Source organism: Eptatretus burgeri, chromosome 1, assembly GCF_056783735.1.
Source record: "Eptatretus burgeri isolate ZD-2024b chromosome 1, Ebu_testis_v1, whole genome shotgun sequence".
NCBI lineage: Eukaryota > Metazoa > Chordata > Myxini > Myxiniformes > Myxinidae > Eptatretus > Eptatretus burgeri.
Window position 1 is genome coordinate 25,507,971 of NC_140961.1, and position 18,204 is coordinate 25,526,174.

The 18,204-nt window shown below is 45.5% G+C and overlaps 1 protein-coding gene across 2 annotated transcripts in view; it reads right to left on the bottom strand.

Moving 5' to 3' along the window:
* Window positions 1-9,071: 9,071 nt before the first annotated feature.
* TTC39C (tetratricopeptide repeat domain 39C) overlaps window positions 9,072-18,204 on the bottom strand; it is a 104,725-nt gene continuing 95,592 nt past the window's right edge. For both annotated transcript variants that reach the window (XM_085875858.1, XM_085875869.1), the window contains one exon: window positions 9,072-16,543. In XM_085875858.1, the coding sequence (XP_085731984.1) occupies window positions 16,454-16,543 (90 nt within the window). In that variant the 3' untranslated portion in view covers window positions 9,072-16,453. The remainder of the gene's footprint in view (window positions 16,544-18,204) is intronic.

Consider the following 18,204-nt stretch of genomic DNA (forward strand, 5'->3'; position numbering starts at 1 on the left):
TGTGTGTGTTGTGTGAGATTGGCGCCTTAGAGGGTTTGAGAACCCTTAGAGGGTATATTCATTGGAATTGTCTGTTTTTCCCCACGCCCGATCCCACACCATCCCGTCGAATCGCCCCGGATCCCTCTTCTTGCCGAGTCTTGTTATTTCTGGTAATAATTTGAAAAACAAATAAACATCATCAACTCAGTGAAAAGTGACTCGTGCCACTTTCCTCGTCCCGTTTGCGGTAGAGCGATTAGAACCGCCATGTTTGGGTTATAAATAAATAAACCGCCTCCATCGTTTTGGTTCATTCTACGTTGGCGGGACTGTTCAAGTCCCGTGGACGTCAAAATATCCTTGTTGTGCAGTTATGTTGTCCTTGGTGGATGTGCAGATGCATTGTCCTTGGAGCTGAATATACAGGTAGGCTTTCCTTGTTTGTGGATGTGCAGGTAAGTTGTCCTTGATAGTCATCGTAGTTATGTCCCCTCTTCATATATACTAGTGCGGGTCCGTAGGGGCGGGCCCGTAGGGCCGTGCCAGTATGTGCAGCTTCGTGCCTGCAGTATCAGGTCCCCAGCATGAATTGTGACGTCATATCAAACGAAGAAGAAGAAGAATTGTGACGCCCCTCTCCCTTGCCCCCTCCTCTCTCGCCCCTCCTCTCTCGCCCCCTCTCCCATCCCTCTATTCCCTGCTCCTCTCTCTCCCCCTCCCCTCACCCCCCTCTCTCGCCCTTCTCTCTCCCCCCTCCTCTCTCCCTTCTCTTGCCCCCTCTCACCCCCCTCACCCTTCTCTCTCCCCCTCCTGTCACCTCTCCTCTCTCCCTCCCCTCTCTTGCCCCCCTCTCCCTTCTCTTTTCCCCCCTCTCACCCTCCTCTCTCCCCTCTCTTGCCCCCCCCTTTCTCGCCCTTCTCCCTCCCCCCCTCTCTCGTCCCTCTCTCTGTAAATGTATTCACAAATGTCGACCAAGCACAACGATTAATTCCAACTTTGGGAAAAAACAGCTTTCAAACCCTTGGGAAACAGCTGTTTCCCTCGGGAAAATTCAAACCTTGGGATTAATTAATAATTTGAATAATAATCAAACCTTGGGAGTTTGGCACATACCCAGGTATGGCACATACCCAGGTCCTCAGTGTCGATTGTGACGTCATACCAAACGAAGAAGAAGAATTGTAACGTCAATCCTTCAAAAAAAAAAAAATCAAATAAACATTAATTGTGACGTCATTCGTGATGTCATAGCACCGTGTCCTGTCATTGGTTCACAGATACACGGCCGTAACTTGGGAACCGCTTGTCCGATCGATTTCAAACCTCGAAAAGGCACATCTGCGGGGCCCGGGCAATATTCCTGGCAAGTTTCAATCAGATCGGACCAGCGGTCGTCGAGAAATGGCAGTCACAGACAAACAGACAGACAGACAGACACACAGAGATTGCTGGAATTATAGATACTAGTACGGGCCCGTAGGTGCGTAAACGATGACTGGATTTGGGGCATTATTTCAATTAGATCGGACCAACCGTATCATCAATGGCCATCACTTGGGAAACACCTGGGAAACATATTCAGGTCTCCAGCGTCAATTGTGACGTCATATCAAATGAAGAAGAATTGTGACGCCCCCTCTCTCTCACCCCCCCTCGCTCCCCCCTAGTCTCGCCCCTCCTCTCTCGCCCCCTCCTCTCTCCCTCTCTCTTGAATTGTGACGCCACCTCTCTCTCTCACCCCCTCTCTCACCCCGAGTCTCCGCCCCTCCTCTCTCACACCCCCCTCTCACACCCCCTCTCTCGTCCCCACTCCCACCCCTCGTCTCCCCTCCTCTCTCGCCCCTCTCTCATCCCCCTCTCCCGTCCCCACTCCCACCCCTCGCTCTCCCCTCCTCTCTCGCCCCTCTCTCATCCCCCCCCTCCCCCATCCCTCTCTCATCCCCCTCTCCCGTCCCCCTCTCTCGCAAATATTGGTCGACAGATAAATGGCTGTAACTTGGAAACCGCTCGTCCGATTAATATCAAACCTCGAAAAGGCACATCCGCGGGTCCCCAGCAATAATCCTGGCAAGTTTCAATCAGATTGGACCGTCAATCATGCAAAAAAAAAAAAAAATAATAATAATAAATACATAAATAAACATTAATTGTGACGTCATTCGTGACGTCAAAGCACCGTGTCTTGTCATTGGTCGACAGATAAATGGCCGTAACTTGGGAACTGCTTATCCGATTAATATCAAACCTTGAAAAGGCACATCCACGGGTCACCAGCAATATTCCTGGCAAGTTTCAATCACATCGGACTGCCAATCGTGCAAAAAAAAAAAAAAAAAAAAAAAAAAAAAAAAAACATTTATTTTGCCGTCATTCCTGACGTCATCACAACGTGTCCTGTCATTAGTCGACAGATAAGTGGCCATAACTTGGGAACCGCTCGTCCGATCGATATCAAACCTCGAAAAGGCACGTCCGCGGGTCCCTGACAATATTCCTGGCAAGTTTCAATCCGATCGGACCGGCGGTCGTCGAGAAACAGCGGTCACACACACACACAGAGATTGCTGGAATTATAGATAGACTAGTACACGCCTGTAAAAAAATAATAATAATAATAATAAGAATAATAAATAAATAAACCACACAGGCCGTTTCTTCACCCTCGCGTGCCCGTACGTACGCGACCCGGAAGTTCGATATTATTCGCAGTTACCATTATTCGCAATTTATTTTTAATACCCAATTATTCAATTAGCGCCAACGTATTTTACCTTTTCGCAATGTCGTGGCAAGGAAAAACAAAAAGAGAAGAGAAGAGAGAGAAAAAAATTTACTTCCTGGTTCGGAGCATACCAGCACTCTGATGTTCCCGAAATTTATACACCGTCTAATATGAAAACGATCATATCTTGGGCCATTGTATTTATCTATAAATGCGCATAAGAAATCGAGAAATTATTAGAATACACGAAGTCATCACTCTCCGGAAGCCCGTACGTTGTAACCCGTAATGGGGAACGTGGCTGAGGTTTGACTGCAAACCCACCCTTGTGTGTTTGTTGTTTGTCGTCGGTGTTATGACTTTTGTAAACCTTTGTTTAGGGGGTGTTTTCCAGCAAAAAAAACACTCATTCCACCCCTTATGAACAGTCATTTTGCTTCCGTGCAGATGAGATTGTACGATATACATTTCGTGTATATACTTTTTTCTTCACACTCAATGGTGTTTGACCATATGGATGAGCGGTTAACTCGCACGCCTGTGGAACTGCAGGTCCCTAGTTTGTATCTCGCTGGCATCAATATTTCTGGGAAAAAATATCGTTTTGTTCAACACCACGAGCAAGCGAGCTTGACATCGTTTCAAAGCAGGAGAAATATATTAACACCGCTCTCCACATGATACGCGCATGCACAAACATGAACCCCCCCCCTCCCCTGCCACTCCCATTGGGTGCGGGCATTTCTCGTAACAAATCTCTCAAATTACGTGACAAATCACAACCACATAATAAAGCACATGCATTTCAAAGTATTTACTGTTCATGCTTGTAGAAATATATTCAACAACAATAACACAGTGGTATCAGTTTCTTAACTATTCCACTTCAATTTTAAAATGACAAGTTGATTTGTGAAATTTTCTATTTGTAACAAACTCATACATTGCAAGTTATGAATTAAACATACAAAGCAAAGATGCAAATTCATCACAACAACCTTTCACTTTGCTTTGTTACCTCGTTATTTTATTTACAGTACATACATACAGTGGGGTGCAAAAGCACGAGTCCACTGAAATGAATGCCAAGCTGTGTCAAATCACAATTTCAAACACTAACTTGTCATAATATTGAAGATATAGTTATTATTATTATTATTGACTCACACTTTGTCTTTATGGAATAAATAAAGGGTGAATACATTTGAGAGAAAGATAAAATGTATGTGAGCAGTCTGACTTTGCTCTGGAGTGCATTACAACACTATTGGGGGAAAAGATTGACTCAAACATAATCCATAAACTAATTAAATCAATCTAAAATGGAGTTGAGACAGTTCTCAAGGCAAAAGGGGCTCACCCTGATTATTGATTATATTATGTGAACATAGATTTGATTTTTCCTATTATAAGTGTTGTGACATCCTTAAGAGTTCATGGAAACCCCTTGAAAGTGCTTTTAGTTTAACAGGACAATGATTTACTTTGTCACGTCCCCAGTAATAAAATTTCCTCCTTCACTTGACTCGTACTTTTGCACCAAACTGTATTTACATTTTATGTATGAATATATATTGTTGTTATGGTTTTGAAAACTTACCCCAGGGGGAGAGCATACATGGGCACGTAGGTGAGCCAAGGATCAGTGATTTAGTCTTTGTATCGATAGTCCTTGATCCCTTGTCAAGGGGTTGTTCAGGGGTGCATGCGTTGGTTCGTTTGTATTTCCCCGATGCATACATGGCAAGTTAGAGGTGACGAAAACCGGGTTGGTTGGTAGGAATTAAAAGTGGGTTTTTTGGGTTTTTTTTTTTTTACCAAACTTTGTAAAAACGTTATTCAAGATGTCAGTGGTGACACAAAATACACCAGAATACCAAGATAGTGGTTCATTGACAAGGTGGTCTTGCAGTTGTTCAGAACACATCTCAAATGTTTACTTTACCGTTACGGTCTCAGGATAGACTCGTCTCAACGATGGTGAAACACCAAACGAGCAGAGATCAAACTAACTAACATGGCCACGACCTGACGGATGAGTCACTTCACCACAGGCTTTCATGGCCTTTCTGACGAGATCTCTTGGAGGGTCAAACTTGTGACCCAAGGTTTTGCAGGTGACCTCATTTGACAAGCACCCTCGGTAATCAATCTCGTTCTTGTGAGAAGATACTTTCCTCTTTGCCATTACTGTGAGGCAGGACAAGTATGTGCTTAACATTGAACTACTGTAAAGAGAAGGCTCAATCGTGGCTCCATGTCTGCCCTTCTCATCAACCATACAAGCCTGGTGTTGGCTGAACGGTTAAGGTGCCTGGCTTAAGATCTTATGCTTTTGAGTTTGAGCCGGTCTCTCCGTTGAAATATCATCAGGTGGGTTGACTCAGCCAATCATCCTTCCGAGGTCGGCAAAACGAGATATCAGCTTTCTGGTAAGGGACACCGTATCAGCGGCACAACCGCACTCCCAGAAACATGATGCAAGCACAGGCTGCATACGAAACAACATAAACGATATCTCATGCCACCAATTGCCCTTCCAAATTCAAACGGTAATAAGCATTCGTGAAATGGGGCACTGCACTGCACTGCACTCAAGCCTGTAGGTCTTTGTCATAAGATGGGTCATGTATCCTATTTAATTAGTTTTTTATTAAATTACAGTTTGAATTTGGTAATTTGTGGATATCTTGTATTAATCAAATCAAATCCTGCCATTTGAAATATTCTAAAGTACTGATAAATATCACCAACAAGTGGAAAGCACACAGATCGATTGATTCGTGACGACGACAATATGTTCCACGTGATCGGAAGTGACGTATGTACTGCGTGCGGAGTGCTCGAGGACGTCCACGTGGCGTTCAGTGAGGGAAAGCTCATGACGTCACACAACCAAGAGACGAGACAATGGAAGACCGGCGATCGCTCGCATGTCGAGTACACGTCGCTATAGGTTTATCAGTGTGTGTGTGTGTGTGTGTGTGTGTGTGTGTGTGTGTGTGTGTGTGTGTGTGTGTGTGTGTGTGTGTGTGTGTGTGTGTGTGTGTGTGTCAATCCTTGCGAGTGCAATGGAAGTGAAACATTGCGTTCGTAAATAGATTAAACTTTCTACACATCCATTACGGGTTTGGACCACACCACAAACGAAACGGGTCAAACCCGTGAAATCCGAGTCAATTGCTATCTATACCGGTGTGATGTCTTCCTACACACAACCACACCCCACCACACACACCAACCCCTGCTTCATTCAATCTTTCTTCGCCCCCATCGGTCCATTACCCCCTGCACCCCACCTCCTCTGCTCTTGCTTCACCTCATCAGTCTTACCTTCGGTCCCTCGGGCGTTCGCTCTGACAGCATCCCTCTCCGTTTTCCCTCCATTGTTTAATCTGGCACGTTCGATCCGTCTGTGGTCGTTCATCTTTAGGGCCGATCGGATTACCTTCACTGCATTCTGGCGCTTCTGTCCTCTTCATAAATCGCTTTTCCCTCCTCTCGACTCGTGCGAGCCGCCTCCTCGTCGGTGCGCGTCCGCCACGCAGCTTGTGGAAAATGCTGCGTCATTCTGAGGAAACATTCAAGTTCAACGCAGCCCCGCCCCGCCTCGCCCTTCACGCGCCCAAGGCCGCAACGGGAGTCTCCACCCCCTTCACCGCCCAAGGTCGCAACGGGAGTCCCCGCCCCTTCACCGCCCAAGGCCGCAACGGGAGTCTCCACCCCCTTCACCGCCCAAGGCCGCAACGGGAGTCTCCACCCCCTTCACCGCCCAAGGCCGCAACGGGAGTCCCCGCCCAAGGTCGCAACGGGAGTCCCCGCCCCTTCACGCGCCCATGGCCGCAACGGGAGTCTCCGCCCCCTTCACCGCCTAAGGCCGCAACGGGAGTCCCCGCCCCCTTCACGGGCAATCGTTCACTGTACAGTCATCACTGTACTCTGCCTGCGATCCCTATGCCACGAACAATCACAACACGCATGTGAGAATGGACATAGTCCCATGCAATGAAGGTAATCCGATCGGCCCAGAGGATTAACGACCACAGACGGATCGAACGTGCCAGATTAAACAATGGAGGGAAAACGGAGAGGATTGCTGTCAGAGTGAGGGACAACCGAACGGCCATGGGGATAAAGGTAAGACTGATGGGGTGAAGGAGGGATTGTCGAAAAGAGCAGAGATGGGTGGGTAACGGACCGATTAGGGGGAAGGGGGAGAGGGAAAGATTGAAAGGGGAGGGGGGAGGGAAAGATTGAAAGGGGAGGGGGGAGGGAAAGATTGAAAGGGGAGGGGGGAAGAAAGATTGAAAGGGGAGGGGGGAAGAAAGATTGAAAGGGGAGGGGGGGAAGAAAGATTGAAAGGGGAGGGGGAAGAAAGATTGAAAGGGGAGGGGGGAAGAAAGATTGAAAGGGGAGGGGGGAAGAAAGATTGAAAGGGGAGGGGGAAGAAAGATTGAAAGGGGAGGGGGGAAGAAAGATTGAAAGGGGAGGGGGGAAGAAAGATTGAAAGGGGAGGGGGGAAAGAAAGATTGAAAGAGGGGGGAAGAAAGATTGAAAGGGGAGGGGGAAAGAAAAATTGAAAGGGGAAAGAAAAATTGAAAGGGGAGGGAAAGATTGAAAGGGGAGGGGAGGGAAAGATTGAAAGGGGAGGGGAGGGAAAGATTGAAAGGGGAGGGGGAGGGAAAGATTGAAAGGGGAGGGGAGGGAAAGATTGAAAGGGGAGGGGGAGGGAAAGATTGAAAGGGGAGGGGAGGGAAAGATTGCAAGGGGAGGGAAAGATTGAAAGGGGAGGGGGAGGGAAAGATTGAAAGGGGAGGGGGAGGGAAAGATTGAAAGGGGAGGGGGAGGGAAAGATTGAAAGGGGAGGGGAGGGAAAGATTGAAAGGGGAGGGGAGGGAAAGATTGAAAGGGGAGGGGAGGGAAAGATTGAAAGGGGAGGGGAGGGAAAGATTGAAAGGGGAGGGGGAGGGAAAGATTGAAAGGGGAGGGGGAGGGAAAGATTGAAAGGGGAGGGGAGGGAAAGATTGAAAGGGGAGGGGAGGGAAAGATTGAAAGGGGAGGGGAGGGAAAGATTGAAAGGGGAGGGGAGGGAAAGATTGAAAGGGGAGGGGGAGGGAAAGATTGAAAGGGGAGGGGGAGGGAAAGATTGAAAGGGGAGGGGAGGGAAAGATTGAAAGGGGAGGGGGAGGGAAAGATTGAAAGGGGAGGGGAGGGAAAGATTGAAAGGGGAGGGGAGGGGAGAGATTGAAAGGGGAGGGGGAGGGAAGGATTGAAAGGGGTGGGGTGAGATTGAAAGGGGAGGGGGAGGGGTAAGATTGAAAGGGGAGTGGGGAGGGAAAGATTGAAAGGGGAGGGGGAGGGAAAGATTGAAAGGGGAGGGGGAGGGAAAGATTGAAAGGGGAGGGGAGGGAAAGATTGAAAGGGGAGGGGGAGGGAAAGATTGAAAGGGGAGGGGGAGGGAAAGATTGAAAGGGGAGGGGAGGGAAAGATTGAAAGGGAGGGGGAGGGAAAGATTGAAAGGGGAGGGGGAGGGAAAGATTGAAAGGGGAGGGGGAGGGAAAGATTGAAAGGGGAGGGAAAGATTGAAAGGGGAGGGGGGAGGGAAAGATTGAAAGGGGAGGGGGAGGGAAAGATTGAAAGGAGGGAAAGATTGAAAGGGAGGGGGAGGGAAAGATTGAAAGGGGAGGGGAGGGAAAGATTGAAAGGGGAGGGGGAGGGAAAGATTGAAAGGGGAGGGGGAGGGAAAGATTGAAAGGAGGGGTGGAGGGAAATATTGAAAGGGGAGGGGGAGGGAATGATTGAAAGGGGAGGGGAGGGAAAGATTGAAAGGGGAGGGAGGTAAAGGGGAGGAGGGAAAGATTGAAAGGGGGAGGGAAAGATTGAAAGGGGAGGGGGAGGGAAAAATTGAAAGGGGAGAGGGGGAGGGAAAGAGGAGAGGGGGAGGGAAAGGGGAGAGGGGGAGGGAAAGGGGAGAGGGAGAGGGAAAGATTGAAAGGGGGGAGGGAAAGATTGAAAGGGGGGGAGGGAAAGATTGAAAGGGGAGGGGGGAGGCATCACACTGGGGAAATACAAGCTAACCTACGCATGTCCCCCACCCCCGAACAACCCCTTGACAAGGGACCAAGGACTATCTACACAAAGATAAATGAAAGAACTGATCTCTGGTTCACCAACGTGTCCATGTATGCTCTCCCCCTGGCCCCTGGGGAAAGTTTTCAAAACCATAACATTATAGGTGTGCGTGTGTGTGTGCGCATGCGCTTGTTTTTTGAGCTGGAAATGGAAAAAGTGCAAATCGTTTCCTGTTTCGTTCCGTGATGATGGAAATGAAAATAGTGAGTTTTTCACTCTGTACAGTAGAAACGCATTTTCCCATTTGACCTCCATTTATTTCACATATAAATGAAAACAAAAAGTCACTTGTAATTGGCTTTTCATATCGCGCACACATCCTATCCCCTGTTGCTGGGGATCAGTCGTGCTATAAGTTACACCGAAACATAACACTCACATTTTCCTGCAACACATAGAGTGCTAAACATACTTACTGGATGTACTAATCATCTATTTTAGCCTCGATTCGAGTCGAGTCATTCAAAGTATTGCTGTCATAATAACCCTGATGCACTAATCTTGAAAACAACACACAAACTACAATTTTTAAAAAAAAACAAACCTCAATCCAGTTCTCAAAAAAAGTGCTTTACGAGCTCAACAAATCGTGTTTAACACAGGACGACGCCATTTGGCCCAGTTCATGAGGTGTGTGATTTATAGATCGGTGAAGAATAATCAAACACAGACACAGTAAACAATCCCTTATAAAGTCCAATAAACGTGTGAAGTATCGAGTGGTTAAAACCAACTTGCACGTGTGATTAAAACAGTGATCGGCAAAGAATGGCACCTGCTGAAGACGCGCTAATAAGTAATGCACTGCTTTCAGTTTTGTGATGAGAAATAAAAACAAACAACTGGCAGCTCGGTAATTTACAGAACATGGCACAGTCGCACAATACAGTAGCATTATATTTATATTTATATATAATATATGATTTGATATTGGCTGGGATTGTAATATGTTGAATAGCGTAAGGCCGATATGAATCCAGTGATTGTAGGTCAAATCCTGAGCGCACTAACGAGGCTGGAAGATGCGGTGGCAAACATTCCAGTGTTTTCCCTTGCTCAATGTGTCGTAAATTGGAAAGAATTGTGTATATATTCGATTCAAGAAGTTTATTCATTCCATAATTTAAAGAATATTCATCTTAACTGATATTGTGCGGTATCTACTTGTTTGAAACGTTAATTAACAACTATTTAATTTCCCAAGAACCTTGAGCTAACTGAGGAGGTCGGACCATGCAGGTTCATGCGAGGCAAGAAGGACCGTAGCAGAATTTGTTATTTTGTTTGCCTTCGTCCAAGCATCAATACACCTGTTCATGACATTAAAACTTATTGTTTCAACAATCAGTTTGAACATAAAAATCATCTCCTAAAAATATTGATCAATCAAGGAAAGTTTAAGCTGCGCTGTTGCTCAGGTGAAAGTTTAAGGAACTTTGGTCAGGAACGTGAACCTAGACAAATGCAAGAGTGGCGTGTAAGGAAGCGGCCTTTTCATCGTCACAGCAGCTATGAACATCCTGAAAACCGCTTCACTGTGGTTTCAGCGATTGAGAAAAGAAAACATTCCCACCTCTGGTCTCATGCCAAAGTAAAAATTGCTTATTTTCCTATGGCCTTCCAACTTATTTTTCTTCCGCTTCTCCTGCTCGTAGCTCAACACTGCAAGAGCTGCAACTTGTGTGATTTGTTTCAAAGCTGCCACTCTGGAAGTACCGAGCTCTCGGCGGAAGAGACAGGAGCTGAAGGGCCGAAGAAAATGATTGTTTTAAAAAAAAAAATCTCACACCAGAGAGTGCAATCTTTTCTTTTCTCAAGTGCCACTGATCAATCAAAATATGCTATTCAAGGTACATGTATGCTGCATCATAAGGTTTTTCATTAATAGAGCATTGAGCTCATGTGGAAGAAGCTCTCAGGAATAGAAAAGTGCCTTGTTTTGAGTAATGCAAGCTGTACTGTATGCTGGCAACACGTGATGACTGACTTGATGGAGAGTGTTGTTTTAAGCTCAGATTTAACATTCACCATTTTTCCTTCTTGCACATTCTTGGTATTCAATTTAACTTAGTATCAAAAGTGTCTTTCAGTTTATTGAAATCGTCTTGAGGGTCAGTCGTGTGTGTTTATGTATACGTGTCCTTAATGTAGCAAACATGCCATTCCACAGTATTTCAAATGGCAAAGTCACCCCCCACCTCCGTCGTAGTAGGAACAGAGCTCTGCTCAATATGATCATTAATAAATCTGTTCTAATGCTACGTTGAAAATATTTAATTGTACGATTTGTCGTCTGGTTTCTAATCTAATCTAATTTATTGGCTTCCTGTGTGACGGGAATTTTACCTCACCCAAAAGTGATTGGACGGGGAGAAAGCAACCTTGGGCCATAAGAATATGCACCACTTCATTCAACTACCTCTGCTTGTGTATGGCCCATATGGGGTGCGCTAAAGTTGGATGTCTAGGTTCTGCAGCCATGTGGCTGCCTCAGGGCTAAAAGTCCTCCCGATAGCTGCTGCAAGGGACAGTGTGACATGATGTGCTCCATCGTCTGGACTCAACAATCAAAGAGTGCATCCGGCCGGCATCATCCTTCATCGGTGGAGGGTGCTGCCGCAACGGCCTTGTCCAGTGCGGAGCCTGTTGAGAGTTGTCCGTTGCCTACATGGGAGTCTAAAACGGGGTGGAGCAATGGTTGAATCATGTACAATATGTTTATTAGGAGCTGTGGCAGCCTCCCAGCTGGCCATCCACAAGTCGGCTTCGCTTTGATGGGCTCCAGTAAAGAGCTCGGTGTGGTTCCATGGTGGTTTTTGGGGCTTGAGCCGGCAGCGCAGATATTCAACGAGAAGACGCTGGGCTGAAATTTTGGGAGCTGAAATACGGCTGAAGTATGTATGGGGATGACAGCACATCTCTATGGATGGCTGGCAGAGCAATGTTGGAGAGGATAGGGAGCCACCCAGTCTTTGTTGACTTGAGGGTTCCAGACACTGTTCTCGTCACGGAATTTAACTGAATGTCGATGGCCTTTGTATGGGCACTCGCCGACCAGACTGGCATGCAATACCCTGCAGTCGAGTACAGTATGTAAGGGTGAGAGTTGCTGTGCATAAGGTATTAGCGCCTGCTCCCCACAATGTTTCGGACAGTTTCCAGACGAGGTTTACCCTTGCCCTGACCTCCTTGCATATTTGTAGGTGATCTTTGTAGGTCAAGGTCCGGTCAAATGTAACCCCCCCCCCCCAAGGTATTTTGGTTAACAGATATTTTCAACTTTCATACACTTCATTCTTTATGGGCAAGAAATGAACTTCCTGTATTCCCTGCAGATAAAGGGAGTGCAACTGGATAAAAATAACAAAGAGGAGTGCAATCATAAATTGATTGCACTTTTGGTGGACACCGAGGCCCATCTCCCATTCCACTCAGATCTGACAGGGGTGAAAAAAGGAATAGTAATGGAGTCCTGAAGGTTTAGCAAAAAACTGCCATATGAGGAATACAGACAATGATGTACACCACTGGTGTCTGGATGGAGACAAGAATACATGGTGTTTAGGAGATTCATAATGATAGGATCCCTCTGTGACCAATTGATACTCCACCAAGCTACAAGTCATGAAAAGTTTTGGGCTACAGACTGTCACTTGTCTTGTGGAAGAACCATGTGACATTTCAAGGACAGTTTCAAAACCACATTAAATTGCTGGAATCGACCAAGAACGCACATTGGATCAATGTAGCTTTGACATACAATAGTCGAACACAGCATGCCATGAAAGACAGATTTGATTTTGGCAGACGAGTCGACTGCTAAGAAGTCAAGTGAAAACGCTGACCATCTGAAACGTGACACCTGATGGACTTGTTACTGTGGAAAACAGTGATGTTCAAATTATTGTTCTTTATCATGAAGAGGAGGTGCGGACGACGATAGTTTAGCACCAAGCAAATTAAAATTGACGTACAGAAAACGGGGCATGACTGACTTTGAGGCACGAGGGTGGCCTTCATCATACGGACGGGCAGCCCAACTGTCCAAATAAATTAAAACGACAAGTTGAAAAGTCGGCATTGTACGGAGGACGGTTTCAAACTTCCGAATCAATCTCCACTGGAGAGGTCGTGATAACATTTGCAGTGAGGGGGAGCAGGATCATGCAGTAAGTCTCATCCTGAAATGGCATACCTAACCATCAGCATATCCCCATTGCCTAAAAAAATGTCGTACTGTATGTGCATTGATGGTTTCCCCAAGTTGAAGTTCTGCACCATTCAAGTACTATTGCCACAAGCTTTATGGCTGAAAGCTCAAGCTTCATGTTTTTGGGGTGGGGCAGGGGGGGGTAGTAGGGTAGTGAACAATATCTCTACTCCATGCTGGCTCACTTTGACTCTGCTATGAAATAGTGGCCTGGGGGTTTCATCACAAACCACAATATTCTTCAAGAAATCCTCTGCCTCCTCCAGGTAGTGTTTCCATGAGCTTTGTTGCACTGGCCACATGAGTTTCCATTTTATCAAAGATGATGTCCTTTCCTGCCAACCCTGCATGAAACGTAATATGAAGTAAGTGTGAATGATTCTTTCCACATTTCCAATTATTCGCCATGTAGTAATACGGTGATTCTCCACAATTAACTGTTTGATTTATATACTTAGTATTTGCTTGAGCGACAGCAGTTGGTTGCAAATGAGAATGGTCACCATTGATGGCCATTTTTACCTGTGACATGTCACAGGTCTATAAGAGTTACACGTTGCTGCTGTTGTTGGGGGTCGATTTTTGAAATGTGCACCCATTGGTTGGACAGCTGCTGGACCACACGCACATTTGTCACTTGACTCCACCTACCATCCATCCATCCATTGGGAACATACTCTGTGCAGAGTGTTGGTGCTGCCTAAGCAGTCTCCGAGGCTATTGGGCACAAACCTGGATGGGTCACCAACCATGGCACCCAGTCAAAATGATATGGCCGCCATCTTGGTTTTTTCGGTGGGCATAACACAGACCTGAAGACCTCTGCTGATTATACACTGCCGGAGTGCTTGGGTTTGTTTTTTTTGCATCGCAGGTTGTGACCACAGTGTGGTCATTTCTCACTCATTTTTAACTCATTGCATCATTTAAACCACTGGTACATGAAAGATTTGCCTTTCCAATCCTTCAAGAGCAAGAGGGTGAGACCAATAACTATTAGGATTGAAAGGTATATTCCATTTGTCAGATCAGCATCTAATCAATTCTAAATCAAGTGTGATACAACTGCTGTGTTCCTGTGAGTAAGATGGAAGTACTGCAACGCACAATGTCGAGTCATTTGTGAAAAGCATGAGAGGGTTATCAAGAGATTGGAGAGATTGTTTTATGCATATGAGGACCAAGAGTGAGCCGAATACACTGCCTTGGGGCATTCCAGCCTCCAATGGGAGAGGGAAGTAGAGCGTTCCATTGAGAACAACATGTTGACTGCAGAAGTGAATAGCCACTGGAGAGGTGCAGTCCCTATAACTCCCTGGCCTCACCCTGCTGTAAGCTTTCAGAGGAGAATCACATCGTCAAAATGGCATCAAAGGCTATTCACCATCTGGGTATTCTTCATAGAGCCAAGGCATTCCTGACCTGCACCACTCTTATCATTGTCGAAGGTTTCATACACAGCTTCATGGAGAATGGCTTCCTGCTCTGAGCTGGTCTTCTGCACCATTAGAATCTCATGAAAGGAGGCAGATTCCCAAGGACTGTCCTTTGTTTTCCTACTCTCTTCTACATTGGCCCTTTCTTAACCACTTCAGTTCACACATGTTCCTCAAGAAACCCTCATCTGCCCACTTTGCCCAAGTCCAGACTGGTTTGCCCACCGACATGAAATTGTGGTATTATCTCCCTGAATCCGCTGTTTCGTCGTCCTTACTTCAGTTTTTTTTAAGAGTAAATTTTGGCAATGAGAAAAATTTGTGCTCTTGGTATACCTAGTGGAATGACATATTATACACGAGGTGTGAATGTATGTAGCCTTTTCTCTTATTTCTATACAATTCCAAACCCCTGAGCAAATTGCCCAAAAATTTGATGTACCACATTTTCATACGTGGAAGGTCAATGTCACAAGTAAAACTTTCAATGAGATCATTTGGTGTTAGCTTTTGAGGATGACGTCATACAGAGCCTGAAGATGGAATAAGAAGAGGCAGTGTACAAAAAAAAGAACATAATAAGAACATAATGTTGCCATTATAGGCTTCCAGAAGTTTCTGAATTCAAATTTTGAAATATCAATAATAAAACTTAATTTAAGAATGATGGTGATATGCCTTGGAAAACTTTCAACTTCCCCAAAATTTGAGACTTTCATTTGGGATACAATTCTTGGTTTGGTGTGCATTTGAGACATTCACAGGAGTGTGTGTGTGTTTGTGTGTGTGTGTGTGTGTGTGTGTGTGTGTGTGTGTGTGTGTGTGTGTGTGTGTGTGTGTGTGTGTTTGTGTGTGTGTGTTTCTAAGGTGCATCCAACCCTCCCTTACCCGCTCAAAGATTGTACTGGGATCTACCCTGCCAATTTAGTGTGAGAGCAGATCTTGTCTCAGGCAAAATTTCATTCGCTTACCCAATGGACTTGCTTGGGTGAAACTAGGCTTTTAAGTTTAGTCCACCTTCATGCTAATGACAGGTTCAGTCCTAAAAGTTTGATGGCAATTCATTCATTTTTGAATTGAAAGCAGAACTTGCATATTCTATCAAAGTTTGTATCATGCAACACTGCTTGGATTTTCTTAAGAGTTCGTTTTTTATCATGGTGCTGGCCATGCAGGAGATACTGCCTTCCAGCCATTATCAAATGCCATTGTCCTGGGAATGGCAAACCTTAATGAGATGGGAAGCTAGCACCTGACACTGGGCATAAACAAGTGCTGCCTTTTCCTTCTGCCAATGCACGACAGCAGTTGAGGTTGTTCTCGGGCACTGCAAAGTCAGAGGGCGTTCCTTTATTATTATTTTTTGATTCAGGAAGGAAAATGTTGTATATCCATAAAATTTCCTGTGCAATTTCTTGTTGCGCTTCTCTCCACTGGGTACATACATCTTCATGTTGGCTCTTGTGTCCAAAAAAAAAAAAAGAGACTTTGGGGTAGTGGTTCAGGACACATTGAGAACCAGCATTCCTGTCTGATAGACTTTCCTCTTCTTGTACTAAAATGTCACAAATTTTCACCACGCAAGCTGAATTTTACGACTGTGCATTCATTTCTTGTGTGCTTTTTTTCTTCCTCTTTATACACTGATTATTTCATCGTTTCTACGTGCCTCGTTTTGATTACCTTTCTTTTCTGACAATGGCAATTCTAGAAGGGGTTTTTAATTTTTTTTGCATGTTCAGTGAGTAGAATTCATTTTTATATTATTTGCTGTTTTTCATCAGATAATGTTTTCCTGAAAAATGTGGTGACTGAGTGGATGTGCAAAAGGCCATGACCTCAACAGAGTGGCACAAGTTACTGTACCCATATTCAATGCCTCATCTGTGAGAACCACGAACATGCAGTCTTCATCGGATCCACATGATTCAGGAATGAGGACAGTAGGTCACTGAACAGGATAAGACAACCTCAATGGGGAATGATGTCTTTGAGTGGAACAAGAGCTGCATGCAGACGGACTTGAAGTCGATTTTCAAAGTCGTACTCTGTAAACCCTTCCTGCAAGAGAAAAATCGAAGTTAAAATAATTAATGTACCCACACCCAAAATGCTTGACTGAAACATTGGATTAATTTTTTTTCCATTTTGTAGAATCTTCTTCTTCACTTCGAGCATTAGAATACAACATATTTTATTCGCAAATTAAATTAATGCATATATTTATCATCCAGGCAGACAATGTTACCTTTCTGTTACGTTTTTCATGAAAAGGGGGAAAAAAATTAAAAACAACAAGAAAAACAGCAATCAGAGATTGCAGACCCTCACCAGGACTTCTTTTGAGTGGTGTATTTTTATAGGTTTTATGGCTGCCAAATCCAATAGGCTGCCAAACCATGTGACCTATGATATATGTGTGAACCTTTTGTTTCTCATGGACAGGCAGTCATGCTTGTAAAGTTTTGCTCAGCCACTTCAGAGATGATTTTTAAAGGTAAAAAAATTTTTTTTTAACAATATGGCTGCCGAATCATGTGACTGATGACGTCATGAATTTTTTTTTTCCTGTGGACCATTTTATCCCGAGATGACCCTAAAAAAATTTCATACTGATTGGATGTGGCGTCGTTCTACATATGCAATTATGACCATTACGAGGGCACATATGACGTCATTAAAAATCACACATTCCCCATGAGGTGAACTTGCCAAGTGCCAAGTTTCAATTTTTTGTCCTTGGTGTGGTTTCAGAGATGCAGAGGTCCAAAGTTTTTTCGTTTTCCCAATATGGCTGCACACCAAGTGACTGATGACGTCAGAATTATCATTAATACTGTTACGGTTGTGCAAATTCACAGAACACCATTCAGGTATCCCAGAGATCAGTTATGTCGATAAGTGTGTGTTCAGATTAAATTTCCCCACCGATGTTTAAAGGGATTTATTCATGTAACCGGGCTGTGATCTTTGAGTCAGCCGTTATTCTTTTGCTATCGTTATTTTGGAACAACCACATCTCCACAACACCAACCACAACATCTCCTCGCCATCTCCTCAACAGCATCTCATCAAACCTCTCCACAACGAAAACATCGCTCTCATCAACCATCTCCACAACGACAACCACGACATCTCCTCACCACCTACGCCACAACAAACATCGCCTCACCTTCATCTTCACGAACGCCGCCATCTTGTTTCCGGCAACAGCTTCCTGAACGAACAACATCTCTGCCACCAGACGCAGGGATTCGCTAGTTGGGGCGAGGGCCGATGATCTCTGCAACGTCCGCGGGAGCTGATGATTTCTACCACGTCTGTTCTCTCCGAGCTTCACGTCGAAATCGGATCAAAAGATTAAAAGGGGTGGAGCCAGCGAGAGGTGAAAGATCAGACCTCACTCACGGACCCCATATAAAGGTACGCTGAACGCCAAGCAAGCAGTCTGTCGGGGTTCGGAGTCTGTCAGGGAGCTGCAGAGAGCGGAAGCCTAGAGCTTGGAGCCGGGGTTCGAGTCCAGTGGAGGGCAGTCGGGGTAGCCTGGAGCGCAGCCTGCCATGCCGTGCCGAACTGTGGGTCGCTGGAGCGCAGCCGGAGAGGAGTCGCCAACCAGCGGCAAACGGTCCGATGTGATCGGGCCCCGGGACAGTCCGTACGACGCTGAGGAACGGGCGGGCTCTTAAGAGAGCATCAACTCTGAAAGAGCAAAGGCCCGTTCG